Source organism: Zonotrichia leucophrys, chromosome 2, assembly GCF_028769735.1.
Source record: "Zonotrichia leucophrys gambelii isolate GWCS_2022_RI chromosome 2, RI_Zleu_2.0, whole genome shotgun sequence".
Taxonomy (NCBI): domain Eukaryota; kingdom Metazoa; phylum Chordata; class Aves; order Passeriformes; family Passerellidae; genus Zonotrichia; species Zonotrichia leucophrys.
Window position 1 is genome coordinate 46,795,348 of NC_088171.1, and position 19,190 is coordinate 46,814,537.

The 19,190-nt window shown below is 47.5% G+C and overlaps 1 protein-coding gene across 1 annotated transcript; it reads right to left on the bottom strand.

The window, feature by feature from the left end:
• Nucleotides 1-12: 12 nt before the first annotated feature.
• Nucleotides 13-13,411, bottom strand: SLC6A20 (solute carrier family 6 member 20). Its single transcript, XM_064704856.1, has 11 exons — nucleotides 13,291-13,411; nucleotides 9,121-9,261; nucleotides 8,308-8,399; nucleotides 7,369-7,596; nucleotides 6,137-6,247; nucleotides 5,527-5,768; nucleotides 4,492-4,654; nucleotides 4,000-4,204; nucleotides 2,978-3,137; nucleotides 1,778-1,943; nucleotides 13-881 (listed from the first exon to the last, which is right to left on the bottom strand). Exons 1-11 carry the CDS (start codon nucleotides 13,409-13,411, stop codon nucleotides 732-734), a joined length of 1,779 nt encoding a protein of 592 aa, XP_064560926.1. The 3' UTR covers nucleotides 13-731.
• Nucleotides 13,412-19,190: the final 5,779 nt, after the last annotated feature.

Sequence of the window (19,190 nt, forward strand, 5' to 3'; positions counted from 1 at the left end):
TGTACTTAAAATACATCCCTAGGAAATACAAAGTACAGCACAGCACACAGTTGCATGCTGGAATTGGAAGCTTACTTCTGCAGGTGGGAGAACTTGTGCAGCTCACACATATGTGTGCATATATATAGATATATGCAAATATAAATATATATATTCACTGCTTTGCTGGACACAAGTATAAAAGAAGCCACATTGGCCACATTTATCTCCCAGTGCCATCCTGCTGATTATTCCCGTGTAGGAAAGCAATTGTCACATCTCATTGCCAGACTTAAGCAGTTTCACCTGTATATGAAATACAGATGTCAGTTCAAACAATGAGTATGCTTAAGTGTCTTGAATGGTTTGGGGGCGTTTGCTGGTAAATTGGTGCAGGAACATGCTTGGTTGTTCATGTTTCCACACAGGCAATGCTACAGCAGTGGAAAAGAATCACCTAATGTTGTGTAATGGGCTGGTGTGCTGGGTAATTTGTGCTAGCTGGCATTTTGTGAGCTGCTCTTCTCCTCCTCACCTCTTACAGAGGCCACTTTAAAGCTTCATCTTGTCACAGAGGAGCTTTTTTTCCCCAAGCCATTGTGGAACCTCCCAAGAGCACTTTTTGGTCAATATAGCACCCACCATTCTCAACTCTATAAGTAGCTGCTACAAATAATGGTTGCTGCTGTCTTCCAGAAGTGCCCAGTCACTGGTGACGGGGGTAAGGTCTCCCCAAATCCAGCTGTTAGCTCTCATGCAACAGTTGCCACTCGTTCCCTCTTCAGTCTCTTCCTTACAAAAGTCACTAGTGCTCCCAGGGGGATGCACATGGTGGATGATGCCACCAGCAGCCCGATCACCGCCAGGGCATAGCCTGGGTAGTCCTTGGTCACCAGCTGCCCCTGCAAGGGAGAAAAGCAGAGTTGGGTCTGTGGGATCTGTCCCAAGTCGGGCTGGGAGCAGAGCTGTGTCCTAGGCAGAACCTCTGGGAAGCATTTGCAGTCTGTGGCAGCCCACAGCTGCCCTCGGTGTTCTCTGTCAGCCACACTCACTGAAAGCTGACAGGAACAGAGCTGCTGACAGCAGGACTGGGGAAACTTCTGCAAGCTTTGGTAAAGAACAGATTTTGGCTTGATCTGTGTTTCTTAATGAGGTGGCTGGGCCCTGACCTCTGCCAGGGCTCTGTTCCTCTCCTGGAGCCTGTGGGCTCATGCTGACACCCAGTCAACAGGCCAGGCCTGCCCTGAGTCCTAAATTGGCCATGACAGGAAAACAATTATGTGCTTTGTTCCTGCACGATGGAAACATTTCCACAAAATGTTACAAAACCAGTGATTGCTTATCCATAAGTAATTGCTCTGTGACAAATGCACAGTCTAGTATTCTTAAGAAAGTGTCCTGGCCATGAAGAAAAATGTATATGGAAATTATGAAAACTATTCTAGCAGCAGCTCAGCTTTCTTTAAGTTCCACTAATTTTGTTCAAAGTAAATACACTTTAAAAGTAGGGGGTTTTAGTGTATTTTTAAAGATGATATTTGGGTCTTCAACATGAATGAAATTTAAAGGATTGATTAAGAATCCTAGAGAGAAATTAGTTGATTTTGCAGAATCATTGCATCATCACTAAGTCAAGTATTCCCTGGTTTTCCTTTCCACAAAATTAAGGGATGGCCCTGACTCCAGCTACTTGCTTTCAGAACGCCATTTTGTGGAAGAGTGTAGTTAGAAGTTTGTATCCTTGCGGGAAGTAAGGAAGGTCTAAAACAGAAAAAAAGTGCAGACCCAAACCTCTTACCTGTGTGGCATCCCATGCTTGGTATTGCAATGTTCCTGTGAGGATGTAGTCAGTGATGTAAAAAATAAATAGGCTTATAATAAGCAGTGGACTAACAAAAGCCCACATAATTTTCCAATACCAGTTTGGCTTGCGTCCAATCATGGTGTAAAGATCTTTCTCAAATCTGTTCAAAAGAAAACCAAACATTTTTGTGAAGGAAACTGAACACGTATTTTTGAGACTGGCTACAGATACTTGATGAATACCTTGTTCTGAGTTACTTCAAAAGCCACCTACAGAATTGAGGATGCCAGATGAGAAAGGAGTGTACAGCTGAACACAAATGAGCAGAGAATTATTGTCTGAAAAGCTGGCTCACCAGAATCACAGTGAGGGGGAATTCAACAAAGACAGCGAGGCTTCCAAGAGAATTCCAAGTTGCAGAGAGTAGCTAGAAATAGGTACAGCAAGAAAGTTCTGCCTGAAGCATAAGCTTGAGCTGTTACTGGTGTCAGCTGACAGAGAGAAGGAATGATGCTGTAGTGCTGTGGAGAAAACTGCTGGGTTTGTGTAGCTGAGTGTTCCCAGTGCTGTTACCTGACTGTCTTAGGGGAACACTGAGACAGGGAATGGTACCTAACATCTCACAGGACACCTGGACCTGACTCAAAGGCTTTGAACTCATCAGGGAGGAAATACCCACATATGTGCCTGGACACCCTCTGTGCTGGCAGACCAACAAAGCAAATGCTGAAGCCTTTCCTTTCAGCTATTTTCAAATGCCTCTGCTGTTCAAAACTTCTCCTGATTCCAGAGCTTCCTTTTACCCACAAGGATTGACTTGGGAGACAAACAATGTGCGAGGTGACCACCTTTGAAACCAGACTTACTGGCACTCTTGTGCTCATGCTGAATTCCTGTCATGGGAGGAGCAGAGTTTTGGTAGAAGTTGCTCCTAAGACCAAAGACAAGAGCAGGGAGCTGTGTATATAATTCCTTAGTACTGCCCTGCCAGCAGAGATGGTGTCAGCCCAGCCTGGCCCCTCAGAGCCCTGAGCCAAGGCCCCAGAAGGGGTCTGCAGGGCAGGGGACACCCCCATCCCCTTGCTGATCCTATAGCACAGGAGAAATATTTATCCCAAGGCAGTATTTTTATTCCTGGCCCATGGCTGCTCCCCCAGCTGTGGGACTATGGAGGAAGCAGGGCTCCAGCTTTACCTCCTTATGCCATAGATGTAACACACAGCGATGGTTTCCACCAGCACGATGAGCAGCAGCGACAGGGTGGCTGCGTAGTCGTTGAAGATGTCAAACCAGTAATTTCCAGCCTCCATGGTGAAGATCAGGCCAATTATACAATTCATGAAACACACAACACCTGTGGGGATAAAACAGGGATCCTGCCATTACACCTGGAAGTTTGTGTAGGGAAAATGTCACATTTCTTGTGACTAACTAGCTGGTGGGATTTCTGCTGAGCAGCTCTCTGAGGAGAAGGATTTTCTTTTCCCTGTGGAAAAGACCTGCCCCTTAGCATGTGTGACTGCCATTAAACTGCTGCTCTTTAGACCTGCACAGTCACTGCACATCATACCAGAAGTGGCCAAGACAGCCAAGTTTTAGCTACAGCCTTGTCACACGTGCATGCAGCACCTGCTGTTGCTGCTGGGCATCCAGCTAAAACAAGTTTTTTAAAACTGATTTCCATGCCCAGACAGGAGCGCGTATTTCTTTTGACCAATGACTGAAGTGGTTCATGGTTGGGATACTGGTGATGTGACTGAACAGCTTGCTGCAACTATGCTGCCATTTGTACCCTCCCTTTGAGCATCACCAGTCAGGAGACACGAATCTGAAGGAGCTGGGGTGTGTTGGGAAGCCTGGGAATACACAGCCACGACTGCCCTGGTGCTTTGGGAGCTCCCAAGGGAAAGGCCTGCACAGGATGGCCGGATTTCACAAGGGCAGGCAAACCCTTCCAGCAGTGTATTTGCTATTCCCTGCTCCACCCGTGGTCAGAGAGTGGAGTGACACTTCATGGTAGTGGACACCACAGCTTGTGCACACACACACACACATGCACACACACACACAAAAACATACATACACACACACACACACACACACACACACACACACAAGCACACAAACACACACACACACATGTACACACACACACACTCACTCACACACACAGAGGTGCTCCCCTGTGGCCCGTGAGCAGCCTGGCAGGTGCTTACCCGAGATCACCTCCTTGGGGAAGCGGGAGGCGATGGCCCTGCTGTCGGTCAGCGGTGTGAGGATGGCAGCCGTGTTCCCCAGCATGCTGCCAATGCCCAGCATCAGCAGCATGAAGAAGTAGAGCACAGAGTACAGCTGGGGCACCTCCATGTTTTTGATCGCCTCTGAATAGACAATAAATGCCAGTCCCGTCCCCTGGACGGCCTGACGGAGACAAGGGGAGAAAAATGAGTTGCAGGCAGCTCCTCAGCTCCATAAAGGACACACAAGAGTGTGACTCTGTGTCATGGCAGTGTACACCTCAGGTGTGGCTTTGCACAGCAAAGGCAGGTGAGGTCTTCACCAGTTTATCCCAACTGCATGGACACTGGATGCTAATGGCCCTAGTGAGCCCCTGCCCCATCCTGAGGTGTAGAAATGATCCCCAGCCCTGGCCAGGCAGCTCCTGGGCTCAATGGGAGCAAAGGAGACACCACAAAGCTGCAACTCACCGTGTCTAGCTCAGCTTCCAAGCTGCAGTTTTTGATCTGTGGTGCTAATTGGGCATATTCCTGTGGGTAGGTGGCCATCAGGTAATCTTTCATCTCATTGAGGTTGTCTGCTGTTAAAGAGCCTTCCTCCAGGTCAAAAGCATTCAGCAGCAGCAGGATCACCCTGGGAAGGATTACAGGAATTTAATGGCTTTCAGGCCCAGGGCTCCTCATCTCTTTTCTCCATCAGCCCCAGGGAAATGCTTTGCTGGTGCCAGGGCTTCAGTGTCCCTGGCTGAGAGCAGCACTTCCAGCACAGTGCCAGGGCACCAGCAACCTTGTGCTCATTTGTGCCTTGCAGGGAGCAGCTCCTGTGCCCACACTGTTGCTCCCAGGCAGGTACCTTGGCTGCTGGCCAGTGCTGCCTGGTGTCTCTTCCCCTTTGCCCTGCAGTCTCACGTCCACACCCCACCAACTTTAAAGTCTTTTGTCAACAAGCAAGGACTAGCAGCTTGGTTTCCTCTCTGATCAACAGATGGATTGAAAGCTCTAAAAATATGAGTAAATGTGTAACTGACGTGGGCCCTGTGCCAGGGACTGCACGCAAGCTTGCAGCTACAGGACACAATCCTGCAGGCTGCTGGGCACTTGCAGAGCATCACAGCCAAGGAGGATGAACTTGTGGAACTTTAGGGCTTAGCCTTAAAAAAGGGGATCGGAGCATCACTGCCTTTATTAATCAGCTCCCCCACACTCCCTGAAGTATGAACCAGGACAAGAATACAGGAGAAAGTGCCTCTGTGACTTGGCAAGCAAACTCACCTTCTCGACCAGGCCTGTGCCTGGAAGCAGGGCCCAGGTGTCAAAAGGCAAAGCGCTCTGACCTTTCCTCTCAGGCTTCATCGCTTTGAATAGCTCCTTTAGCTTTATTAGAGCAGTATCAGCTCTGCTCTTGGGGCAGGGCTGGCAGAGCTGCGTGCTGTTGTTTATTTACCTCCCCCCTCAGCTGCCCCAGAACAGCATGCAGAGAAAACCAGTGCCACAGAGGGCTCTTACTTGTTGATGCAGCTCTCATAGTTAAAGGTGGCCTTGAAGCCATAGATGGAGAAGGTGACGATGCTGGCGAATATGGAGGTGGTGCTGTTGATGAGGGACACGATGATGGCATGTCGCTGGCAGTTGTTGGAGGGCTCGTTGTAGCTGGCAAAGGCGATGAGGCTGCCGAAGCCAAGGCCCAGCGAGAAGAAGATCTGCGTGGCAGCGCTGATCCAGGCCTTGGGGTTCAACAGCTGCTCCAGCTGCAAAGGCAGATGAGAGAGCAAGGCCATGAAGTCCCACCGAGTGCCCAGCACTGCCCCTTCCAGCCTGCAGGGATGGGGCCTTTGTGCACTCATTACAGGCCAGGGGTGGTTTTGGGCAGGGTCACTGCTCTGGCTGGAGGCAGTAGGTTTTCCCAATGGGAAGGTCTTTTTCTGCAGGAAAAAGCAAGCAGCTTATGGGCACCATGGCAGCCTCCAGCCATTCCCAGCTGAGGTTTCCAGCTGCCAGACCTATGTTACTGCAGCAAAAATTCAGTATTAACAGAAAGAGGACCAAGACCTTTTAAAAACTTACATGCCCAGTAACTGATAACGTTTCCTGAAGAATTCAATACAGTTTTCTGTACCTTTGGTGTGAACATGTAGATGAGCCCATTCACAGCTCCATGAAGTGTTAATCCTCTGATGAGGTATATGATGAGAACACAGTAGGGCAAAGAGGCTGTCACATAGACCACCTGGGGAAAGAGGGCAAAGACCTTGGTCTAAAGAATATGTAAGACAAAGCTAATGTGCTATGTCAGTCTCACTTCACATTAATGTGTTTGTTATCCTGTATTAATTTTTAAAGAACTATCATCAGACAAATCTAACTTTAGATTTACATTTTAGGGAAACAAGTTTTTAATAATCCTGAAGACCTGTGCTACTATTCCAAGTGTCTTCTCTTAGACCGGAAATCAAACAAAAATCTAAAATATTTGCCGCATTCGCAAACTCAGTTCCACAGAATTTGGTGGCATAACACCAGTTCACAACCATCTATCAAAAACTCATTAGGCAAAGGTGATCATCACATCATCATCATCATCATCATCATCATCATCATCATCATCATCATCATCAATGTTTGCTCTTCAAGGAAGGCAAGCAGACCTCATAAGAGGTCAAAATCAAACTTGAATTTAATCAAATTGAATCAAAATTTAATTGAATCAGTTGCAGCAAGTTTAAGAGGTTATTCCTAGTGTACAGTCTCTTGGCTTTCTGTATTTGGCTAAGACGATTTGGGGATTACAGCCCTCAGCTTGCTGCTTAGTGCAGGCTCAGCCAGGACATTGGGGTTTTTCTCCCCACTTCCTCATAACTTCTGCTGTGAATAAAAAGCAAGCAAAAAATGCCCTGTGGATGTCTTGTTTTCCTTGCAAAGACCAGGGAATAGACGTCTCCTGACACGGCTCTGCTGGGACAGGCAGCTTTCCTCATGGCCAGCAGCCTGCCAACTGGCCATGAGAGAGAGCTGGCCGTGCTTAAAGAACTTCCCTGGGTTATTTTTTTCAGCATCACTCAGCGTTTTGATGGATCCTGCTTCAGCTGCACCTTGGCAGGGCAGCAGAGCTCGGTGCTGGGGGGAGATACCGTGACCCCAAGGAGCAGCAGCCCTTCCCCGCTGCCCGTCAGCGCTCGGCAGGGCTGTGCCAGGCTCGGCAGGGCAGTGCCCGGGTTAGGCAGGGCAGTGCCCGGGTTCGGCAGGGCTGTGCCCGGGTTCGGGAGGGCTGTGCCCGGGTTCGGCAGGGCAGTGCCCGGGTTTGGCAGGGCAGTGCCCGGGTTCGGGAGGGCTGGGCCCGCTCTCTCTCACCTTGCCGGTGGAGGCGGTGCCGCGGAGGATGCAGAGATAAACCACGAGCCAGGCCAGCGTCAGGCACAGCGCCTGCTCCCACTGCACGCTGCCGCTGGCCTCCAGCGACGGGGAGATGTTCAGGGTCTGCCGGTACCAGAAGTACTGCGTGGATGAAGTCTTCTCACACTCCTCCTCGTAGCCCGTGCGGTTGCTGTTGAGGGGACAGGTGGCCCATGGCAGCGGGTCCTGGCAGGAAGGGCATGGAGTGAGGGCATGGCAGGGAGAGCCGAGGTGCCAGAGGGGAACAGGGAGGATGATGATGGCAAGGACGGCTTTCTGCCCGGGCTTGCTTCTCTCTGCAGGGGCTGCCGGGGCTGGGGATGACCCTCTCCCCTGGGGATGATCTCTTTTGACAATGGCCCTCACCCCAAAGACTGATGCTTTCTGATCCTCTCCCCTGGGAATGACCCTTTCTGAACCCCCTACCCAAGGACAGATCAGCTCTGTCCCTCTTCCTTGGGGGTGACAAGACTGATTATCTCCCCAAGGACTTTTTAACCCTCTTTAACCCTCTCCCCTGGAGGTGACACTCTCCAAGCCTCTACTGTGGGACCAAACTTCTCCCCTGACATCAGACAGGCCCATCCCAGGATGCAGGACACCCTGGCACCAAGGCACATGTGACCAAGGTGTCACAAGCTTGGCCTTGACCTGAATTCCATGGTGAGGAGAAGACAATGGCCAATGTCTCTGAGAGGACCATGGAGGAGGACATCACTGCCTGACTTCTCCCTGCAGCAAAGCCCTGGGTTTCTGAAGCTTTTGAGGCCCCTCCACCTCCCCATTCCCAGCAACAATGGTGCAATGGTGCCAGGCAACACCCGGCACCAAGGAAAAGCCACTGTGACCCTCCACAGCCACAGCAGGGCCAAGCTGGGCTGTTGGGAGCCCACACACCTGGAAGGAGTGGAAGAGGTACCAGAAGGCCCAGGCATTTATCACATTGTAGTACATGGAGAGGAAGAAGGAGACGACAACACTGGCAACTCCTGTGGGTATGGAGGGAGACACTTGGTCAGCAGAAAAGCCCAACATGCCCAGGGCTCCACAACATCTGTGGGATGCAGGAGCAGCACTGCCATGGCTGACACAGGAGAGGCTTTGTCCCTGCACAGCCACGTGCACAGGGCAAGTCCCTGACACTGCAGTCACTGCCTCCTCCTCCCAGCAGGACTATCCTGACCTGGATATGATACTCTGGGCCATGGGGAATGAATATTCAATGTATCATTAAAAAAACAAGTGTGCTTATGCAAATTGATGATGGCTTGGGTTTTCAGGGTCATTTAATAATATAAAAATGTAGCCAAGAGTGGATATTGGTAAATAGCAGACTGGAACTGTAGGAAATTAAGGCACCATTTTATCACTCATGTTGAGCTTATTGGGAAGGTGCTCTTGGGCTCAAAGCCCAGTGTAGGCAGCCCTGAGGGCTGGGTTTAGCACTGGCCTCCACAACATGATTTTGGCAGTCTGCCTGAGGGCAGGGGGACTCACACCTCTGAATCCAGACCCAACACAGCAAGCCCCAGTGCCCAACAAGGGACAGGATAAATGCATGCCATGAAGTGTCTGGCTTTGCTCAGCCTTGTGAGACCCAGTAAAACCTGAGCTCCCGCTTGGGTTTCTTCTGAAAGACAAAGCTCTCCAATCTAAAATCACCCAGGTTCCCTGCATGCTGGAAAACAAAGATGGGAACTGAGAACATACCAACACCACAGAGGTAGGGACTTATAATTTTCCAGGCGCCGATGCTGCCCTGCCGCATGCGCTGCCCCACGGCCAACTCCAGGTACAGCAGCGGCATCCCCTCGGCAATCAGCATGATGAGGTATGGGATCAAAAAGCCACCTGGGAGAACAAACCCAACAGTCAGCCTTCAGCAGATCAGCAGCAAGATAAACACCACTTTGCCCTGTTTGTGTTCAAGCCATGCTGTCAGTGCCCCAGAGGCTGGCTGACCTGGTCCTGGTCCTGTCCAGGTGCCTGGAGTACTGAGGGCACGGCCCAATCCTGAAGGACATCTCACAGAGGTTTCAGGCAGAGTCCCAGAGGCTGGTGGGCACTGACTGCCTGGGCACAGGGAATTTTCCGCAGGGACTTGGCAGGGCTGGGGTTTCTGCTGTTAAACTGTGTTGGTCGGCCCTGCTGTGCAGCAGCGCTGCCCAGATGCATCCGCGCGGTTTGAGCAATGCTGGGGGCTGGGGCTGTTAAAGGGTAACCAGCCACCTGCCAAACCTTGTAACCCATAATGAGACAAAGAGGACGAGGGAAAGATTTACTTCAGTGTGGGGTGTTCTGCTGCACAGCCAGTGCTCAAAGAAAAGGTAACAGCAACTCAAAAGCAGAGAGTTTTGAGTGACATATTGAAGTCTGGCCTTACTTAAAAATAAAAAACAAACAATCAAAAAACCAAACTCTAAAGCTCCCAAATTCCTATCCTGAGCCCCCAAGCACCAGCAAATGAATGAAGGCTTTTCCCCCAGGGCCTTTCCCCCCAGCCTGGGAGCAGATCCTGGGACACAGACATTGAGTCTCCTGCATGGGACTGCTCATCCCTGCTTCTCTGCACATGGAGAGCCACAGAGATGCTCCTGTGAAAGAGGAACAGCAGGAGTGAGACGGTTGACAGGGAGGAAAAGAAAAGAACCTTCCTGTCTGGCAATCAGGATGTGCTTTGGCTTCAATTTCTGCCAGAAAAAAAGAAAATCCTTGCATTCAACCTGGGATTCACTTCAGAAAGAGCTGCTGACTGAGTCAAAAGCTGGATTTTTGTGAAGGCTTCCCTGCTTCCCTTTTTACAGCAAGCCAAAATATTTACGTAAATATCTCTTATTTAGGATTTAATCTGTGGCATTAACATTCCTCGCAATGGGCTCTGTGCAGCGCTGTGGAGGAATGAACTCCATGCAGCGACTGAGGCAAAGACCTGGAAATAAACACAGAGCAATAATCCGTTTTATTCTGGGAATTAATTTCCCACCTCCCAGCTGCCTTGTTATTAACAACCCCTTTGTTAGTCTGTTAGATAACTTCCTCGGCCGCGAGGGAGCCCTCGGAGGTTTAAGAGCTCCCGCAGGCGCTCTGTGCCGGCGGGGTGCGAGCTGCCCTGCGGCCCCTGAGGCACCTCCGCCATCTGCCACAGGGGAATCAGCACTAGGCCTTGCAAAGGTTTTCCGCCCTCCCAGCAGCGCTGCCACATGTTTGGCATTGACTGTGCCAACTGGCAAGGAGGAGAAATGCCTTCAGGCTTGTTCTTCACCCCAGTGTCCCCCCGCAGCTGGGGGTGCCGGTGCTAAGCCCCTGCTCCTTGCTCTGCATCCTGTTTGCACGCAGACCTTGCTGCTAGTGCTGCTCTTCCCAAAGAGGAGAACCAAAAGGGCTCACACAAGTGACTCTGGGCAGCCGATAAACCAGCTCCTTGTCAGCTGGGAACCAGCTCTACTCAACTGACACCGGGAGTTGCTCCCTCCGGTGCCAGCTGTCTGCACAAACCAGCCCCAGGCAGATCCCTGTAGCTGGCAAAAGGCGAAGAGTGTGCCCTGGCTCTGCTCAAGGCCCTGGGCTTGGCCAGCGGCACCCTCGGCCCTGCTCAGGCTCCTGTCTGGTGCTCGGGGCCTTCCTCGCCCAGGGCTGAGCGCCAGCCCCGCTGCAGACCCGGCCCAGCCTCGGTGGAGCCTGGTCTGGCCCGCTTGGGGACAGAGGAACTGCTCCTGCGAGGTGAGAATGTGCCCTGCTCAGGTCATGCTCCCAGCAGGAAAGCGAGGAGAAGGAGGAGAAGAAGGGAAACTGCTGATGAACAGAATGACAGGTTACAAAGTGCAAATACTCAGGTTACAAATACTCAGCATCATCTGCGATAAGGCTCTATTGCCCTGCTGGGCAGGACAGGGACTGGCTCCGTGCTTTACTGCAATGAAGATGCCAAACAAACTGGCACCCCCCTAATTAATCCCAGTGCCTGACATTTCCAGCTTTTAAGTTCTGAAACGATGTTCTGTATGAGTGGATTTTGTGAACCCCTGGAAAGCCACAGAATCCTCTTTAAGAGGGCAGTGGATAAAACAATTAAGAAAAGCAAAACCTCCTGTCAGGAGTTTTAATTTCACAGTTGAAAGAGCTGCCTTTCCCCACATAAATATAAGTGGTAAAGAGAAAAACAATGGAAAATATAATGAAAAATAGTGGAAAAACATTCTTACAAAACACACTTTTAGAAAATTCTTGGGTGTATCATAGAATAGTTTGAATTGGAAGGCACCTTTTAACAATCATCTAGTCCAAAGCCCTTGCAATGAGCAGGGAAGCTTATTTAAGCTTCTATTCAGGTTAACCAAATGTTCCAGTTTTGGTTACATTTCAGAGAATTTTCACCACCTTTCAGAGAATTTTCACCACAATACAGCTGGCTGGTTAAAAGAATGACACACAGCCCCCAAAAGTCAGAGTTTTGCTGTCCTTCAGGATATCTGCCATGATGGGCTGCTAGAGAACTGATCACGTGCAGTTTGATTGCATACAGAAACATATTTTAAACTTTGTGCTAGTGTTCAGTGTCAGATATGAAGTCTTTACCCTCAAAGCACGTGGAGGGGAACACACACAAAATTTCAGCACATTGATAATTTCTACTACCTGAACTGTCTAAGAAGGCTTCAGCCACTGCAGCATCTATATTCTACTGACACTTCACCCATCATGTTATCTGGATTTTTCTGACCTGATCCCACAGGATAGCTCGATGCAGTCTCAGCCCTGAGATGGCTTTTCAAACAGCAGCACGAACCACTGCTACCACCACAAGTGCATTCAGAAGTAAGCTACAAGCCAACAAAATAAGCATAAAAGCAAAAAGCGGTTTCACATCTCAGTGTTTCTTCCTAAAAGGAAGAAAAGGCAGAAGGAGACCAGAAGCAGATAAAGCAGATGCTCATCATATCTCTTAATGCAAGATTTGAGATGGGTCCCCAGCCATGTCAAAGGATGAAGTATGAAGCAGTAAAAAATCTTAGTTGTCTTATAGAGAGCCTGTTTCTAAAGATTCTTCAAAACTGTGGTAGCTGTATACTAGAGGAGATTATTAATAATGGTCTTTAATTAATCTAATTAACTGACTTTTCATTTCTAAGGAAGAACAGCTGTGGCTTATATATGCCACAAATATCATCTTCCTTCAGTTTGGACCCAGGAGGAGGATAAATTTTCAAAGAGGGTTTTGAGGTCTTTTTAGTTGGTTTATTTATTTTTGGAGGACAAATCAATTTATTCCTTATTTCCAAAGGTTCCTGGGAGGCTTTGGCTATGAAACTCCTGTTGATTAAGGCATTTCAGCCAACTTTAACACAGATTTGCAGTCAAGTTATCATTTCCTAAAGTAAGGCTTTGTATAAAAGACAAGATATTAATGACAGGTACTTGAAATAATACAGCTGATCTTTAAGTTAAATCAGTATCATCGTCTCCCCTTCTCAATATTTTCCAAGTCCCCATAGGTGAATGTACAAGAACATGAACCAGTTTCCGACACCTTCAAAGTGATTTAGTGGGGCAAAAATATAATAAATGAATACTATGTGGATCTATATCTCTCACTCTACCTCAGTATTTTTAGAAAACATGGACCTCTCCACTGTTTCATTGCACTTACAGGAAACAATGCCACCATACTGCTGTCAGCAGCTGTCAGGTAAAAATCTAATGCTAAAGAATACATAAAATAAAGCCACAACAAAACAGATTGCACAACAGCACAAGCCAGACCTCCTCTCTGCCCTGGACCTAGCTGTGGGGACAGAGCATGAACGTGGACAACACATTTTTGCACTTCAAGCTTGCCCCACAGCTCCTCGAGGGAAGCAAGAAAATGTTAACCCCACTTACCTCCTCCGTACATCTGACACAAGTATGGAAACCTCCACACATTTCCCAGCCCCACAGCATAGGAAATGCAGGCGAAAACAAACTGCAGGGGATTGTCCCATAGGGGTCTGGATTTCTCCATTGCTTTCTTGCAGGCAGAGGTTGCAGCAGAGCCTCCTGCCTTCACTCCCTCAGGTACTCTGCCAACCGTGCCTCACACTCCACGCCAGCCCGGCTCGGAGGGGAGGGAAAGGCGGAGGAGCTGTGCTTGCCAATTCCTATCAAGCTTTTTAATTACTAATCTTATTAACAGGCACATACTGAAATAGGAATGCTGGTAAATAGATTATAGACACACACAGAACTATAAAATTGGTACTTTGGGTGAATAGCTGCTTGGGTTTTGACTGGCATTTCTGGGAAGGATGTGAGCTGAGGGATTTGTAGTGACTCACATGCCAACTTGAAGCTGTGAGGAAATAACATTGGGGCTGAAATTTGGTTTTGGAAATGGGACACTCCTTCCCCACAGGGCTCCCTTCCTACCGAGTGGCATTCATGTGCATGAGGCACCAGCTTGAATTTGATTGCACAGAAGAGGGATTCCCACACAATTAGGACTGGGTTTAGAGACTGGCAGTGCTTTTAAGGTAAGAGTAAACAGAATCCTCCAACATCCTATCACTGTGCCCTGGTGCTCACCTCAACCAACCCAGCACACTCCCTAGTTCCAAAAGTGGCCTTGAAGCAGTCCTGTCTGCCCTGCAGGTCCCCACCCCAGTGCACACCTGACAACACTCAAGTTTGACCCTCCTGGAATAATGCTTTCCCTCTACATGCTCTGCATGTGTGTGACAGGGTGAAACAGCCACTCTCTTTTCACTCACCCTCGTGCTCAAACCCCACTGCTGCAGGTGAATTTTCTGAGGTGTCGCCATTCTAAAATACTTTCCAGCAGCAGGGACCAAACTCAAAGGGCAGTGGAAAAAGGTGTCTGTGACCATTGTGGAGGCAGAAGGATCTAGGGGGCCTTTGGGTTGTCTGAAGGCACACTGGGGTGCCATTCTGAACATGAACCCTGTGGTTTGGGCCCCTGCCAAGGTACACTTTGAGCTCAACCACTTTGGACAGGTCTCCCAGCGAAGGAGGCTGCCAGCAGCGTCTGCAGCAATAAAAAGTAGCTGAGCAACTCCAGGGACTCAGCTTCCTTCATCTGTTTAAATGGGGTTTTTCCAGGGCACCTTTCAGGATCATTTTACAAGTATGACTCACTCAGCTGCTGTCAGTCTCATTCCTCCAGCACCAGGAATTTGGTCCCTGCCAGTTCTGGGTGTGCTGATCCAGCATCCCATTGGGCACTGGCTGAGCCAAAGCCTCCAGCTGTGGGTATGGGTGAGAACTCCAGCCCTGGGGGCTCTGGACAGGAGCCTGAACTGCAGAGTGTGTCCTGCAGAGTGTGTCAGGTGGAGCTGCTGACCTGTATTACCAGGCACCTGTATTATCAGCATCACCAAGTGGGACACTGCTTTTCTGTCTGCTAAAGCAGGTGATGGCAAAAGGTTTACACATCTCCTGTAAGTGCATCCATTCTTTAGGGTGTGTTTTAGTGGTGCTAGAGATGTAAGTTCTCACTGGAAAACATCAGGGTTTGCCAAAGCTGCCTGTAGTAGAGTTTTGAGGGAGTCTGTGATTTTTTTTGCAGTATCCATGCAGTTCTTGTCTTGCCTGCAGAACTGCAGCATGCCAGCTAGCCCTGGCAATATGTCTCATGGGTATAACCCAGAATTCTGCTGGAAGGAATAATTCAAGGTAATTTTAAATCCATAAGCTGTTAAACTGAAAGACACACACAGAGAATGTGAGTTGTCCCACATCATGAAGACCTTCACAAATTATTAAAAAGTCGAATGCCTGTCCCTGGCAGTGGGATTTATTATAAATTATGTGTATAAATAGCTTACAGTATTAAATAATTTGCTGACAGGACAGGCTTAAAAAATAGCACATTGCTACCACTTGAGTTGCTTCTGTGTGAATAGATTACTCCTACTGATGAGCATCATCAAGTTAAAGATTTCCTTGGCTCTGTACCTCCTCCCCATTATATTTCAAACTAGTTTACTAATGGACTGGAGGAGATTGTGCAGGCAGAGAGGTGTGATGGCCTCATCTCGGGTCAGGCCAGATCAGGAAGTTCAGGTGGAATGAGATGAACCCTTGCCTCTCTCACAAATGTCAGTCTCATAAATAGCTCAGATCACAGACTACTGTCAGTTTTTTTGAAAGGTGGTCATGCACACAGGCACCCAGCAAAGTGCCTGTCATCTACTGGCTACTTGGGACACACACTTTAAATATATTTAAATGTATTTAAACAGACAACACACAGGAATTCTTGCTGTGGGACTTTCTGTACCCACCTCAGATTATCAATTTGCTATTTCTGATGCTGTTCATGATTTTATCTTCTTTGAACTGCTTTCATTTGGGTTAGGGAAGAGCTTGGGCTTTATCTTTAGGGACAAAGATAAGACTCTAATAGACATATGCAAAAATTTTGATCATGCCACTGCTCAGATTAAAGAAGGATTAGAAATAATTTTTTCTCCCAGTACCTAACAAATTTGAGATGTAGGGTTTGGCAGAGTGGTTGAGAAGGGAAGGGGTTCATCTGCACAGCAGACCAGGGACTGATGGGACTGCCCAGAAGAACTGCCCTATGTAAACCAAGTCAGAAGCTGATAAACGAAGCAAGAATCCCATTTCTCACTGAAGCAAAACCTCAAGAACTTAGGTGAAGGTATCAACTAAAAACCCTGGTCTTGTGTCTCTTGACGCCAGTTCACTGAAAAGCCAACTGCCTCTCCCAGCTACCTAAAATGCAGACAAAAAGGGAATCTGGGGTCCTAACAACAACATGATTTCAGGGTGGGAGAGAAGCTCAATAGTTTGATTGGCAAAAGTCATGGAAACAAGGGAAGAAATTCTACCAGGTAGCCAGGACCTTGATTATGCTACCTCTACAACATATATCACTATACCCCTTGGATTTTAAAATAAACCCTCTGGGCTTTCCTTGATGAGCCAGTCATGCAGGAGGGGGACAAAGTGTCAGCAGCTCTGTTGTTTATTACCTTCACTTCCTAGAGGAACTCACTTCCAAATGCAAACACTGCTAGTGTGTATCTGCTAGTGTGTCAGATGACAATCAGAGCAAAGGCATGGAGTGTCTGCAGCCTCTGCATGTATTTACTGATGCTGTCAAGGGAAGCAGATATGCAGACAAGGGAGTAGCAGCTTCCACATATGGGTTTTTTGTTGTCATTCACTGCTGACAGTTGCTACCCTAAGATGCCTGTTTCCTTACCTTAGGAAAAAGAAAGAATCCATCTGGATTTTTGACAACTCATAGGCTATGACAACTGTTGGGCAATCGCTCTGTGTGTGTAATTGGAGGTTACAGTTACTCCTCTAAGCAGTGACTAGGATTACAATTATTCCTTCCAGTTTATCACTACTACTTGCTGCTTAGTTCCAAACTGTAGATGATTGCCTTTAAGGCCTGTACCCTGAAGTTATTTCCAGCCTCTCAATCACCCTTAAAACTGTTTAACTTTACCTCAACCTCTCAAGAAAAGCATGCCTGAAAACAGTCTCTCTTTTTATTTTCCTTGCTTTTCCTTAGCATCACAGCTCTATCCATCTTCCGACTGTGTGATTTTTTTAGGGTATTCACTCCATAAAGTTTGGATTCATAGCATTGTACCTAATTCAACCAGACTTCAAAACTGACCTGTGCCAAATGAGAGTCAGAAACTGGCATGTCACTAAAGAATAGCTGGATTACTCAGTCAGTTCTTCTGCTTGTCACCTCTCAGTTGCTCCTGCCTCTGTCAAGGCTTGCCTGCCCTCTGGGGAAGTCTCTAGGCAGCTCTCCTATTCACCAGCAGCTGTCAGTCGTGAGCTGCCCTGCCACAGTCCTGCACACTCCAAGGCACTACATCAACAAGTTCCTAAAAAGAATTTCAAAATAATTAACAAACAAAAATTTCTGTTGAAACAGAATGACACGTACCTACCCACCTTTACTTGGAGAAGAGCTGACTCCAAAACAGCTGCCTAATGTGTCAGGATATGTCCAAGAGGAGACCCTGCTAAGGAGGGCACATCTAGACATCTTCAGGGAGAGTCTGTGGGCAGCCAGAGCAGGGTAGGAATCTTGGGACAACACCTTCTCTGGGATGTTGTCGAAATTAACAATCACAGGGTAACTCCCTAGGCACATTCTCTGCTCAAAGTCAGTTACAAAAATAACCATGGTAACAATTACAATAACAATTCTTACCTGTTCATATACAAACTTACCTTCAAATTACTTCACAATGTTTTAGAAGGCACATCCTTCTAGAAATCAAACCTTTTAAGCTTGATCCATTCAGCCACCTGATACCTCAACACGATTCACATTTGCTTCCTGAGGCAGTAAAGATTTCACTGTGGTTTCACAGCATTTCTTGTTACACACCTGTCCTTTATAATGCCAGAAGAGGGAAATCAAACTAAGGAATCTTACAAACGTTTTGGCTGGACTGAAATCTAAGCTCCTGGGAGATGACTGGGTTTCCCAAAAGCAAGGTATGTGGGAAATGTCCAGATTTCAGCTGTTCAAGATATCAATCTCAATATCAAACAAAAAGGTGCACTTGCAGTTCAAGTGTCAATGTAGGTATTAGTACTCACCTTAGGACATTTTTTTAAATGGCTATTAGGCACAAGAAAAAAACAGGCTAATGAGTATTTTATTAACAGTTAAAGATCATTGAATTATATATGGTCTCATTAGGATGGCAACATGCAGGACCCCTCATTTATTAACAACCACTGAAGTCACTGTTGGAGTATGGGGTTGTTTGTTGGCTGTCAGAGTCAGCACTAGCAAAGCTGAGATGCTTAGATTTCATTCACATATTCTTCAGCCTGCAGGAAAAAACCAAAACAAAACAAAAAACCAACCCCAACCAGCCTGAAAGAGATCTGATTTCTGCAGACCAGGTAGTCATATGGGAATTTTCTTTTTAAACATTCCCTTCAGGCATACCTAGGGAATCAACAACTGAAATGGAAGAAATGGATGATGTCTATTTGAGCAGTACGAGGAACAAAGGCTGCTAAAAGGAGTATTAGAATTTACATCTCAAGGAAAGAAGTGAAGTTTTAGAAACATCAGGCACTGCAGGAGAGGTTCAGATGTCATTTCCATCTTCAAAATATTGTACCTATCTCAAGAAAAAAAATCACAACTGTATAATGCTCCAGGTTTTCTTTGACAGGTACATCACCTGTCAAAGATGATGTATTTTTCATCAAGAGCTCCACACAAGACTTTTAATTAGCCATTCTGCAGCACAAAAAGCGAGCATCTCAGTGATCCCACACCCGCTAAACTGGCAATCTGCAAGGCAGGAAATCAAAGTCTGAGTTTCAATTTTACACTGCACAGTTCTTTACAAGATCTGCCTCACTCATTTGAGGAGGTAACAAGGTGTGTAACAATGCTTGTCTAAGCCAACTTATTTCACTGAGATTTAACCATATACTGAAGCTGACAGTGTACTTTCTCGCTGAGATGGTTTCTATGCAGATAATTAGGGCTGATCACAGAGTTCATATTCTGGAGTCAAAGACCGATGAGAAGACCAGCAGGAGTCATGAGAATCTCTGGCTTTTTTCACCCTTTACCTGCCATTTTAGAAACAGTAATTGATCTCATAAAGTGAGTGTTATTATGAACAAAATACCCACAACATTCATCCAGACAAGTACTCGTTCTGAGCAAACACAGGCCAAAAAGCTCTTTGGTACATGCCTATTAAGAACCTAACATTTTAGTGACTGTACAAGGGTCAAGAGAATACCTTTCA